We start from the raw sequence: 14,743 nt of genomic DNA on the forward strand, positions 1-14,743 counted from the left end.
GGGTGTATTTGTATAGGTGGGAAATAATATTTTTGGAATATTTTCGAATCCTTTGTAAATCAGAATATAGGCCTGTGTCACTCCAGTTTACACACATTACCAACATAAACAAACATTTTACGGCCATAAAATATAGAAAATACAGTCAAATGTACCTGTTGCCTTGGGTTATATCCTTGTATCAATAGCTCAGTCAATCAAATAGAGAGGTCAAATCCTCCTTTTCATTGCAGGTGGTGGGGCTACTGTACCTCTGTGTTGTTACTGTACCTCTGTTCTGTTACTGTACCTCTGTGCTGTTACTGTACCTCTGTTCTGTTACTGTACCTGTGTTGTTACTGTACCTCTGTGTTGTTACTGTACCTACAGTATGTGTTGTTACTGTACCTATGTGCTGTCACTGCACCTACAGTATTTGCTGTTACTGTACCTCTGTGTTGTTACTGTACCTACAGTATGTGTTGTTACTGTACCTACAGTATGTGTTGTTACTGTACCTATGTGTTGTTACTGTACCTACAGTATTTGTTGTTACTGTACCTATGTGCTGTTACTGTACCTCTGTGTTGTTACTGTACCTCTGTGCTGTTACTGTACCTCTGTTCTGTTACTGTACCTGTGTTGTTACTGTACCTACAGTATGTGTTGTTACTGTACCTACAGTATGTGTTGTTACTGTACATATGTGCTGTCACTGCACCTACAGTATTTGTTGTTACTGTACCTCTGTGTTGTTACTGTACCTACAGTATGTGTTGTTACTGTACCTACAGTATGTGTTGTTACTGTACCTATGTGTTGTTACTGTACCTACAGTATTTGTTGTTACTGTACCTCTGTGCTGTTACTGTACCTCTGTGTTGTTACTGTACCTACAGTATGTGTTGTTACTGTACCTCTGTGTTGTTACTGTACCTCTGTGTTGTTACTGTACCTACAGTATGTGTTGTTACTGTACCTATGTGTTGTTACTGTAGCTACAGTATGTGTTGTTACTGTACCTATGTGTTGTTACTGTACCTACAGTATTTGTTGTTACTGTACCTCTGTGCTGTTACTATACTTAAAGTATGTGTTGTTACTGTACCTATGTGTTGTTACTGTACCTACAGTATTTGTTGTTACTGTACCTATGTGTTGTTACTATAACATAATCTTTTATTCAGCATTACTGATGAATTGAGCTTTTAGTTTTGCTATGTATGTGTATTCATTGCAAGTCTTTACCTTGATTCCATCCTGCCATAGATGCTCTCGCTGGAGACGCTCTGCCTCACTGGCTAACCTCTACATGTTCAAGAGAAAAGAAGAGTCAGGTTAGTGAACAAAGCAAAATGAAACGTCTTACTACTCTGAGTGCAGTATCTCTGCAGCCACTAAAATGCTAGATGTACAACTATTGGCAGATAAGCTTAAAAACATGCATAGCCTATTAGCAGTGATATTCTCTTTTAATCTGATTTGTCACAAAGTAATTTCAGTCCAATCTAAAAAAGAACACTTGCAACTTGCACTTGGTCTTTGAAATATTAAGAGGCAGCAAATGTGTTCAGAGAGATAAAAGTGACCTAATTCTCAGTAGGAAGATAAAAACTGTAAATCTTCTGTACTCTCTATGTAACCCTCCCTTAGTCGTTTTAGGAGGAGTAGTTTGACTTAGGGAACAATCCTTACAGTTGCGTTGGTTGTCTGAGCTAATCACAAATCCAAACTAGAATAACACACACAGTAGAGTGCACTGCAGACCTATGCCAAGGCCTGACAATCTCCCCATGTCGCCGTTACTTTCACATTTTACTGGGTAGGTGACAGAAACAAGAGCTGCTGATATTGCCAGTCTCAACAGACCCAGGGTATAAATCCACAATGATGGTGCCAGAGGAAAGGCATTTTCACATAACCAAAGACTAACTGTTATGTGTAACACATAGTTGTTGTTGTAATTACTTACCTAATTTATTACATGCCTATCAGGCCAGTGGAGATGTAATGTCTAGGTGTTTAATTGTGATAATAGATCTACGCACGCACGCACAATTAGCAATTAATCGTAATCGTAAATAATTATGTAAAATTTTATTTCAACCAAAAATGCTTAAACAATAATGTTAGTGATAGAACGGAACTCATTTTGTGCAAAAATGGAAAGCTTGCCAATGTTCTCGAGGCAGAATTATTACAATAGCCGATAAATAATACATTTTCCCAATATGATAAATCCCTAAACGGGTGGACCGCGCGGGGGCACACACACACACACACACACACACACACACACACACACACACACACACACACACACACACACACACACACACACACACACACACACACACACACACACACACACACACACACACACACACACACACACACACACACACACACACACACACACACACACACACACACACACACACACACACACACACACACACACACACACACACACACACACACACACACACACACACACACACACACACACACACACACACACACACACACACACACACACACACACACACACACACACACACACACACACACACACACACACACACACACACACACACACACACACACACACACACACACACACACACACACACACACACACACACACACACACACACACACACACACACACACACACACACACACACACACACACACACACACACACACACACACACACACACACACACACACACACACACACACACACACACACACACACACACACACACACACACACACACACACACACACACACACACACACACACACACACACACACACACACACACACACACACACACACACACACACACACACACACACACACACACACACACACACACACACACACACACACACACACACACACACACACACACACACACACACACACACACACACACACACACACACACACACACACACACACACACACACACACACACACACACACACACACACACACACACACACACACACACACACACACACACACACACACACACACACACACACACACACACACACACACACACACACACACACACACACACACACACACACACAGTGTAAGCATTGTGCAACTGCCCTCTATAGGGAGGTGTAGTCTGACCCGCCCGCGCGGTCCACCCGTTTAGGGATTTATCATTGGGAAAATGTATTATTTATCAGCTATTGTAATAATTCTGCCTCGAGAACATTGGCAAGCTTTCCATTTTTGCACAAAATGAGTTCCGTTCTATCACTAACATTATTGTTTAAGCATTTTTGGTTGAAATAAAATTTTACATAATTATTTACGATTACGATTAATTGCTAATTGTTTCATGTTGAGCTATAGATTGTGGATGAATACACACAGAAAGGTACACCATGCCAATGTTCATGCTTTATTTGTTTTAAACAAGACAATTTACAAATGTGTCCATTGGAAATACATTGCAATTTCAAGCGAGGTGGACCGGCCGCCTCATTACTTTTACCAAACGGTTCGTGCGTTTTGCGAATCTGATTGGCCACTGACGTTTCTGGTCATGTGACATGTGCGCCCAATCGTGTGACGGCAAGTTCTTTGGACGGTTAAGCTTAGGCGCTCTTTCGAAGTTGGTTAAGGTTAGTTTGTCTTAGAGAATGGCGATAGAACGCCAGCCCTGATTCCAAACTCTAACCTTAACCAACTGCGAAAGAGTCGCCTAAGCTTAACCAGTGACAAACTAGGCGTTAGGTAGTTTGCAGGCTGTTCGACGCGGAAATGGGCTAAGACACTGCTCGTCATGCGATTGGGCGCACATGTCACATGACCAGAAACGTGCGTGGCCAATCAGAGTGCAAAACGGGAACGCAGAAACACGAACCGTTTGGTAAAAGCATAGACGCGGACCGGCCAGAAACAACAATGACGTAACCTCTACAGGTGTGTTGATGAGAGCTCCAGCTATAACAGGTGTCACGAAGAGATGATTGTGGCTCTTTTTTTACTACTGACTTTGACCTGATAGCAGGACACCATATATGATACCATGATGGGTACCATAACTGTCACCAGTGTTACATGCATAACATTTGTATGTAGAGTAATACTGTTGTACTTGTATTTATGCATGTCGTGTTTGACTAATAAAGATTTTGCCTTGACAGACAGATAGATTTACATCTACAAGCAAACAAAAATAGCTCTTTAGAAAAAATGCATTGCTATGCTTTGCTATTGTGTTCTCTTTCATTCCCTCCACCAAGGCAAAACCGGGGCAGAGGTTATGTAATTGGTCCCATCTCAGCCAACGGAGGGCTTTCTTTTTTGAGTGTTTTTAGAGACTGTGAAGCAACCTTCTTCACACAATATGAGATATACTGTATCTGTCCATAAACATCCTCGCCCTCTGCTCAGAGCAAGTGCTCTCTCTCTCTCTCTCCCTTTCTCACCTAGAGTAAGAACCTATTGATTTTGGTGACCCTGTGTCCTTTACTCTAGCTCCTTTTTTTTGCAGTGAAAGCTTGAGGTCAGCTTAGAAAACAGACGCATCATTGTCTAATATGTGATTGCTGATGTGATTGTGTGTGTGTGCGCGTGCGTGCATGCATGCATGCGTGTCTTTTCGTGTTCAACTGATTTCGGTCGTATCAGTCAAAGTATTTGATCGTATGCACTTTTCATCCACACGGAACTGCGTTTCTGGGAGCCTGAAGACGCTATTTTCTGAAACCAGGTCCCAGAGTGGGAAATTCTGAAGACGCTCCCCTTGCGTCGCCGTCTTCACAAGCGTTACGCGTCTTTTCCTGAACCGATTATGCGATAGCCCACATCTCCCTTAACCCTGCGTACCTAAATACATAACTTATTTGGAACTTACCCTTTATTTTTTCTTTAAATTATGTTTTTAAGTTGCAGGAAATTACAGCAAATGTCTTTCTTTATTGCAATTCTTTGCACAGCCCTCCTGCTGACCACCCCCTAGTTGCGACTCAGCGCCATCTTGTTTGACAATCCTGGGGATTTATAGCCTGGGTCTGTTGAGACTGGCAATATCAGCAACTGTTTCCATCATCTACCCAGTAAAACGTAGCGTGTGAAAGTAACAGCAGAGTGTTTAGATCGTCGGGCCTCGGTGGAGGTCTGCACTCTTCTAGTGTGAGACACTGTAACCATCTTCACTTGAAGCGTCTCTAAAGAAGAAGAGTACTCACATCGAGGGCTTTGCGCTTCTTCGCCAGTAGCTTCTCTATATCAGACGCCACCTTCTCCACAATCTCCCGAGGTGAATTCTTCACCAGACTGAATTGTCTTCTTTTTTCATTGTATATCTGTGAAGAGGTAAACAAGGTGAAAGCATGAGAGAATACCGGCGGGACTCACAGTCACACTGTACTGTACATTCCATACACTGCTTACAAGCGTAACGGTACAACCAGGTATAACCAGACATCTGGCTCTGTGAACTCTGCATTTGAACTCGGTGAGAAGAGAAAAATACGGGATGAGAAGAGTCGGCTACCATCACCTATAGCGGGGTCTCTCAACCTTTTTGGTTCGGGATCCCTAAAAACAGAGACATGCTTCTTGGCAACCCAACACATTAAAGCACAGACAGAATGGTCGACTTTGGAGCGGGTTGGTAAGTTGCATGGGTGCCTCCGCCGTGTGTGTGAATGTGTGAGTGAATGGCTGAATGTGAGGTGTAAGTTGTAAAGTGCTGGATAAAAGCACTATATAAATGCAGTCCATTTACCATTTGAATATGCTAAGGTAGGCTATTTGTTTATCTTTTTGTGACCCCTCCAAAATAATGATCTATACATCTTAAATACTTTACATTTATTTATTTTACTACAATCACTCGTAGTTCATTTCATTTAAATATATCTTCCATCAGGGCTCTTCGACTTCAAGAGCAAGTGGAGTTCATGGGCCACACAGAGTACGACAACAACAACTCTTACAGTATAATAGTAATACATATATTTTAGTGGTGGGACTCATGTGGTGGGAATTCATTCGAGACTTTATAGTTAATTAATCAAAATTAATCACATTTTAATCGCATATCAATATTTGATGCAAAAAGCTAAAATTTTCAATTCAAATAAATGTTGGTATACAAGTGAATCAATGAATATACATTATACATACGTTTAAGCAGCAAAATCCTGTATTAGCTACTACACAGACCAACAGATCAATGCAATTTTTAACAAAGTGCAGCAATTTTAGGAATAATATATATATAGCGCAAAGGACCTTTTGTAAACTCAAGCACTTTCGAGGTAAAAGTAAAACGCAGTACTTTAAAGTACATTCCAGAACAGTTGACAATTGAAAAAGAAAAAAACTCTTGATTGATCTCAATTTCTCTTATTTATTTTTTTATGAACAAACCAGACTAAGAAAAAAAGTTATTTGCGATTTATTATACTTTATACTTATAGCACATGCATGAGTCTGGTCTCCTTTGAAAGGTAACATTCTTACACAATAAAGAAAAATCATCATGCGATTAAATGCATAATTTTTTTTTTTACTTTTAATTCTTTCTGTAGTTAATTAATCGAAATGAATGCGATAAAGTCCCAGCCCTAATATATTTATTATATTACTACATGGTATAAATAAATCATGTGCATCCCTTTTCTTTCACGTTAAGGGTGTCATCAATTCCAGACGGCAGCCAGTCCATACAAAACAATAGGAAAGCTATGGTTACAAGGCTCGATACAGAAGTTACAACAGTCACAGTCAATCATACGCTTGAAAAAGACATAACGCGCCAGATTGGCAGGAAACCTCTTGGGGGCCGTGCCGACAGATTCCAAAGGGCCATATGTGGCGCTAGCTGAACAGGCCTGATGTACAGTCTGCTCAGCTTCAGTGCCGATGAGAGGGAGAGAGATAAGGCAGTGGTTGCTGCTCCCCAGCTGTTCACGTGGCTATGCTTCATATCACAGCCTGTAACATGTATGTTGTTCACTGAGATGAACTTGTTATGTAACATCATTAGATTTCTCCCAGAGATGCATTCTATAGTACCTATTACATAAGACTCAAACATTGAAATGTATGGACATAGTGAAATTCAGAACTGCACAAATTATGTTCAAAGCAAGAAATAATGTACTGCCAGGTAATATTCAAAAGATATTTATGGATCGAGGGAAAATATCATTTAAGAAGGAATTATAATTTAAAACAACCCTATGTCTGCACTACTCTTTTTTTTGATCCACTTTTTCTCCCATTTTTCTATATTTTCTCCCATCCCAATTTCGTATCATCCAATTCAACCCTCCCCTGTCACGAACGCTGTTTCTTGCCTCCCACAAGCCGGCTGCAATGTGGACTAAGTCATACATAGCACAAGTCCCCTCCGGTACTTGAGGTAACAGCAGTCGCATCTTTTCACCTGCGCAGCTCGATCTCTCAGTGTCGAGGAGTAACGCGTGGGAGGCTCACGCTGCCCCCGACACTTCCTGATTCTACTGCGCAGGCGCACCAACCGACTTGTAGGAGTCGCTTGTTCACAACGTTCGATCCCCACCCTTCAGTTTTCCCTCCCCGTAATACGGCCAATGTGTATTACTGCGGACGACCAGCTAAACTGAAAACAATGTGGAGAGCTGGATTCGAACACGCGAATCCTAGCGTCTCCACACTGGTGGCGAGTGCCTTGCCCACTACACCACCTAGCCGCCCCATGTCTGCACTACTCTTAAAGGTTTGTGTATTTCAGTTTGTGGTGTAATCCTGTGGAATGGCTTAGATGAAGAAACAAAAATTAATGAGCAAGAACATTGTACAGTTCAAAAATAGATATAGGAAAACTCTCATTGATGAGTACAAAAATGAGGATCTCTAAATTTGTTATTTTATATATGTCTTTATTTATATTTGGGTTATTATTTGAATTTTTTTAATGTTTATTTTGTTTGTTATTTTAGGTTTGTAAGAGATTTTGTTTATGTATGATATTGTGAGAAAGGACTAGATAAGCATTTGCTTCCTTTTGCTCCTTCTCTAACTCATTTGTTTATCATTTAATGAAGAATGTAAGATTTCATTTTAAATTAGTTTCTTTCGTTTATAATTTGTATTGTGTTTTTATATGGTTGATTGTTCGAGATAAAATAAACTCAACTCAACATGGAATTCACCCAGGAGCTGCAGAAATGGTCCAATTTCTCAAATATGTCAAGAGACAGTATGTCTGCTCTCCGGATGCTGAGATTATTCACTTGCACTCATTTATTGTTATTATTATTTCATTACATTTTAAAAGTTGAGTTCGATTCAAGATGTCAGACTCAGCACCCAGAGAGCAGACAACAGAGACAACCTGTGACAACTACATTTACATTTAGTAATTTAGCTGACGTTTTTATCCAAAGCGACTTACAAGTTCTGTACGACAAGTCATCAGGAAGGGCACAACTCTATCAACTGAGTAACAATGTTTATCAAAGTGTTGAGTGCTACAGTGTAGGTTAGTTTATTAGGACAAGTGCATGACAGTAAGGTTAGTTAGGGTTAGATTTTAATTAGTTTAATTTCAGATAATGGTTGAAGAAGTGCATCTTTAGTCGACGGCGAAAGATTGGACGGGTTTCGGCTGTCCTAACTGGGGTGGGTAGTTCATTCCACCATTGTGGGGCAAGGACTGAAAAAAGGCAGGTTCTCCTTGATGACCCTCCCGTTGCTCGGATAGGAGTGGGTCTGAGATGGCCAGAAGATGCAGAGCGTAGGGGTCTTGAGGGTGTGTAGTTAGAGACCATTGACCGGAGGTAGGCGGGAGCAGTTCCCTTTGCCGCATGGTATGCCAGGTCGAGGGCCTTGAAGCGGATTCGTGCAGCAATGGGGAGCCAGTGCAGGTCCCAAGAAGTGGGGTGACATGGGCCGACTTCGGTAGGTTTGAGATCAGGCGGGCCGCTGCGTTCTGAATTGGCGTTGAAGAGGCTTGGTGGCAGTGGCCGGGAGGCCAGCAAGCAGTGCGTTGCAGTAGTCGAGGCAGGAGATGACTGTTGATTAGACAAGGAGTTGGGTGGCTTCTTTTGTCAGGAAGGGGCGGATCCTTCTGACGTTGCTCAGGAGGAATCTGCAGGTGCTGGTTGTCAATGCAATGTGAGCAGAGAAGTTCAACTGGTCGTCGAGGACAACACCAAGGTTCTTGGCGGTCGGGGACGCGGTCACAGCTGCATTCTCGACTGTGATGGAAAGGTCGGTCAGGGGGGAGGATTTGGCCGGCAGGTGGAGCAATTCTGTTTTGCTTAGGTTCAGTTTGAGGTGGTTGGTCGTCATCCAAGCGGAGATGTTGGACAGACAGGCCGAGATCCGCTCAGAGACGTGGATATCTGAGGGAGGGAAGGAGAGGACGAGTTGAGTATCATCGGCATAACAATGATACGAGAAGGCATGAGACGTGATAATGTTACCCAGTGATTTAGTGTAGAGGGAGAAGAGAAGGGGTCCTAGGACCGAGCCCTTGGGGACACCCGTCCGCAGGGGGCGGGTGGCCGACAGGGTCCCTCTCCATGACACTTGGTAGGAGCGGTCATTGAGGTAATATGATGTCAGCCATGTCAGTGCAGAGCCAGCCACTCCCATTCCTGCGAGGGCCGCGAGGAGGATCTGATGGTTGACTGTGTCGAAGGCTGCAGATAGATCTAGGAGAATCAGGACAGAGGAGAGGCCTTTCGCTTTTGCTAAGTGAAGTGCCTCTGTGACCGCAATGAGGGCCGTTTCTGTGGAGTGGCCAGTCCGGAAGCCTGACTGATTAGGGTCTAGGAGGTCATTCTGTAAGAGCTAAGCAGTAAGTTGGTTGGATACAGCACGTTCAAGTGTTTTAGAAAGGAAGGAGAGTAGAGAGACAGGACGATAGTTGCCTATGACGGTGGGGTTCAGGGTTTTTTTTTTTATGAGCGGTGTGACTCTGGCTTGTTTTAGGGAGGTGGGGACCACCCCCGAGTTGAGGGAGGAGTTGATGGTTGCAGTTAGGAATGGGAGGATGTCTGGTGCTATGGACTGGAGGAGTGGAGAGGGTAGCTGATCCAGCTGGCATGTAGTCGGACGGTTCGACGTTACCAGTGTCAGGGTCTCGGCTTCTGTAATGGGAGAGAAAGATGACAGGAGTGAAGGATGAGGTTCTCGATTCAGTATTTGGAATGGGTGGGGGTTGGGAGAAGGAGCTGCGGATGTTCTCCACTTTTTCCTCAAAGAAGATCGCAACGTTTTCGGCAGAGAAAGATGAGGGAGGAGGGGGTGGGGGGGGAGTGAGGAGGGAGGACATGGTAGCATGCAGTTTGCGAAGGTTCTTGGCAGATGCCTCGATCCTATGGTGAAAGAAAGAAGCTTTGGCATTAGTAATGGTTTTGGAGAATGTTAACAAGAGGTTTGATATGTGTTGATGTCAGCAGTGAGGCGTGACTTTCTATACTTCCTCTCAGCCGCTCTCAGGACCTGTCTTTGTTCTCTCACTGCATCCGTCAGCCATGGACTGGGTGGGGAACAGCGGGCAGGTTTCTCAACGAGAGGACATACAACTTAGATGAACATACAACTTAGATGAACATACTACAACTTAGATGAACATACAACTTAGATGAACATACTACAACTTAGATGAACATACAACTTAGATGAACATATTACAACGTAGATGAACGTACAATTTAGATGAACATACTATAGCATAACTAACACTAGTCTATGGATAAGACCTAGTATAGCATAACCAACAATAGAGTGTTAATAGTCTATCTATGGATAAGACCTAGTATAGCATAACTAACAATAGAGTGTTAATAGTCTATGGATAAGACCTAGTATAGCATAACTAACAATAGAGTGTTAATAGTCTATGGATATGACCTAGTAAAGCATAACTAACACTAGTCTATGGATAAGACCTAGTAAAGCATAACTAACACTATTCCATTAGCATGACTGCAGCTTCTCCTATGCATTGTATTCCTCTATAATGGTAATCCTTCCAATACCATCATTATTATCCTGCATCCCATACATCATTGACTCCCATGTCCTCGTGCACCTGGTGTGTAGTGTGAATGGAGGTAAGCACATTTGTGCACGGAACGAGGCGTAAGCATTATTTTTATGTGTATGTGTGATTTATCAGAGGCCCCGGGTGGAGAGGGCCCTCCTACAGATGCAAATTCATCTAAAACGTTACCTACTTTTTTACCACAACCCCCCCCCCCCTCCTCCTCCTCCCCTCCCGACCATTATAGGGAGATACTGTATATCAGCTATACAAGCTGACAGCTACATTATGGGAGATAACTCTCTGTCTGGTGAGTGTTGTGTCAGCAGACTGGACCTCCCACATGGACAGAGATGTCATAGACCAGATGAAGACGATCAGGTGGGCAGCCGGCATCCTTTGTAAGAGCTGCATACCGTCAACAAACTATTATCATGAAGAAGAAGAAAAGACGATGACTTTGTGGAATGACCCATTTTGTAGACCATCCTAAGAACACGTGTAAAGGTGAAAAACTAGAAGTTTATGTGAATGACTTTATTAAATCAAACATCACTGAGCATGTTGCTGCACAACTAACCGGGTTTCCCATTAATTACCTAGACTGTGGCGGCCCGCCACAGTCTAATTAGTCCCGCCACAGTTGTATAATGAACCAAAACGTTTTTTTTATAAAAAAAATAATCCAATTTTTTTTTCATTTCTTTTAAAAAAAAAATTTAAATATAAAGTTTGCCAATAGGGATGTATCAGTAGTATTAGCAGTGGTAGTAGTCGTAATAGTAATCCACTATATTTTTTTATTTTCTAACAGTTCAACACAGGTAACCACTTTTGCTTCATTTCTTTGATGGCTCAAATGTATACTCTAGTGCAGGGGTGGCCAACCAGTCAGAGACTAAGAGCCACAAAAATGACTGTGGTACCACAAAGAGCCACACCATATACCAGCGTTTCTAAAACCTTTTTTTTCAGTCACGGCACCCTTCATGTGTTTATAGGTCTCACCCTCTGGCCTCTGAAGTTGCTAATGTCTTTTTTATTTGGGCCTCACAGGGTAAAAGCAGTCATTTCTCTCTCTGGCATGAGGCTAGGCCTGGTGATATTTTGTAACCTTGACCTTTGATAATATTGCATTTGTTTATTGGCCTTTGTGATTTGTGAAACTGCCTTTGTGTGTGTATGGCCACAGAGAGAGCATTGTTAGCTATAGATTGTTGTGTTATATGTTTGCCATTCTTGTATGTATGTGTTTTTTCCTCTTTTTCAGGAAGCACAGATGGGGTGAGCTGCCATTTCATTTGGATATTGTTTTCTCCTGTTTTGGTTAGGTAAGGGTAGTTTAGGTAATGTCATTTCTTTTACCATAGATTAGGTTGGTTTATTTGAAGATTAGTGGTGTTTGTTTGTTGTTTTGGCCTTGGCTCACCCTTGAGCTACATGTGCTTCCTTTGCATTTATCAATAGATATCATTGTGTTTACAAACCTGGTCCATCATTTCTTTCAACCAACAGTTTTATGTTACAGCCCTTTACCCTTAGACCCACAGGGGTCGTAACACTCACCTTTACCAAACTGCATAATGCACCTTTAACAACTCTTTTTTCCCCTCCTCCTAGATTTGTTCTGCCAATAACAACCTTGAACCTTCGTCAAGCCAAATGATTCCCATGGCAGCCACCATAAGATATCATAAATTGTATCTAATATCACACAAATGTCTGTGCATTGTACAATAACGAGTATCCTCCATGCTAAGAAACAAGAAGCTTTCACAGGGTCTCGTGAATTCACTCGCCTTCCCACACATGCAAGGTTGTCATGGCTACACAGAAGTCTAATGCTTTCTGTACACTGAAATACTCCCAGAAGACAAACTGTAGGAAAAAAGCCAAGAATGACTATCAAAATGTAATTAAAACTTAGTTCAGTAGGTTGAGATTTGAATAAAAGATGTTCATACGAAATGTTTTACTGATACATCAGGGAAACAGAATTCAACGCCATCTGCCAGCCTACAGTGTATACCAAACGGGTACATATTTTACCAGGGTGACAGTTGTTACCTTATAAGGAAATAAATGTTTTAACTAGTGCTGTCAGGCGATAAAAAGCATTAATCTAATTAATTACAGGATTTGTAATTAATTAATCTAATTAATCGCATTTTAATCTCATAACCATTTTAGGCCTGATATTTTATATTCTATAATCATATTTCAAATTGCATGCGTCCGGATGCTGCCGCGTCGCCGCGGGGGCGTGGCTAGACGCAAGTTGGGCGTGGTTAGACACAAGTTGGTTGCCTTTAATATTTAGGCGTCCGGATGGCAGAATTCTGTACTGTATCTACAAAACCTTCTGTTTAATCATCTTCCCTTTATTCATTTGCTTAGATTTGTCAGGTCTGGTCAATTTTAGCATGGTGTTATTCACAGCAAAAAATATATAAAAATAATTGAATTGATATTCTCATTTGGTTCATTACAATTTACTCAAGCCTAGTAACAGACACAGTATTTCTGACACTGGGAATACATTCCCTGAGATCCATAGATGTCCCTAGAATCAGATACCAAGAACATGCAAATTGACCATTAAAAAAAAAAAAAAAAAAAATAGTTTGTAAATGTTTATTCTACGTTCTTATGGGATGAATAAGATTAAATATATATATGGGCGGCTACGTGGCGTAGTGGGCAAGGCGCTCGCCATGAAATCTGGAGACGCTGGGCTCGCCTGTTCGAGCCCAGCGCTCCACATTTGCTTTCAGTTTAGCTGGTCGTCCGTACTAATACACATTGGCCGTATTAGGGGGTGGGAAACTGATGGGTGGGGATCGGGCGTTGTGGACAGCGACTCCTACAGGTCGGTTGGTGCGCCTGCGCAGTAGAATCAGGAAGTGTCGGGGGCAGCGTGTGCCTCCCACGCGTTACTCCTCGCCACTGAGAGATCGAGCTGCGCAGGTGAAAAGATGCGACTGCTGTTACCTCAAGTACCGGAGGGGACTTGTGCTATGTATGACTTAGTCCACATTGCAGCCGGCTTGTGGGAGGCAAGAAACAGCGTTCGTGACAGGGGAGGGTTGAATTGGATGATACGAAATTGGGATGGGAGAAAATATAGAAAAATGGGAGAAAAAGTGGATAAAAAAAAAAAAGATTAAATATATATATTTTTTTAAATATATATATATATATTTTTTTAATAAATTTTGAGTTAATTTTCATAACGCGATCATTTGCTGTGTAATTAATTAATCTAATTAACCCTTTGGTTGCCGTTCACGAGAATTCTCGTTTCTGTGGCCCAGCGGTTGAGTGCCGGAAACGAAGATTCTCGTTTCTGTTTCGTTTTTTTCTTTTTTCGCTGTTGCCACTCATAATCCATCGAGGCACCTTGTGCAAGCTGTCCTGAATGGGTCTGAGATCGCAAACGGCCAATACCACCGCCTAACGCCTTGCGGCCGCTATTGCACTCCATTTGAAACGATGTGGTTTGTTTTCTTGGCCGAGCTGCGGCGTGCAGGCAGGGTCTAAATACTCCGGCAAGACAAGCGCTTATAACGATGCATCGACTAGGATTACTCAGAATCACTCAAACTATACTCATATTCACCACGGTATAAAACGGAAATGTACAGATGAAAAAATTATCAGTTTTTTGCATGTTGACCGGAAGAAACTGACAATCGACAAACACCGGCATTATCCCCATTGATTGGATGGTCAGATGG

The 14,743-nt window shown here is 42.1% G+C and overlaps 1 protein-coding gene across 1 annotated transcript in view; it reads right to left on the minus strand.

Moving 5' to 3' along the window:
- The window catches only part of cacna2d2b (calcium channel, voltage-dependent, alpha 2/delta subunit 2b), a gene marked incomplete at both ends in the record, with an annotated part of 138,855 nt that overhangs the window by 58,351 nt on the left and 65,761 nt on the right, over positions 1–14,743 (minus strand). The window contains 2 exons of the mRNA XM_084316007.1: positions 1,228–1,287; positions 5,206–5,322. Of these exons, the coding sequence (XP_084172133.1) occupies positions 1,228–1,287; positions 5,206–5,322 (177 nt within the window). The remainder of the gene's footprint in view (positions 1–1,227; positions 1,288–5,205; positions 5,323–14,743) is intronic.

Source organism: Notolepis coatsorum (assembly GCF_963971535.1).
Source record: "Notolepis coatsorum genome assembly, chromosome: 6".
NCBI classification, from domain to species: domain Eukaryota; kingdom Metazoa; phylum Chordata; class Actinopteri; order Aulopiformes; family Paralepididae; genus Notolepis; species Notolepis coatsorum.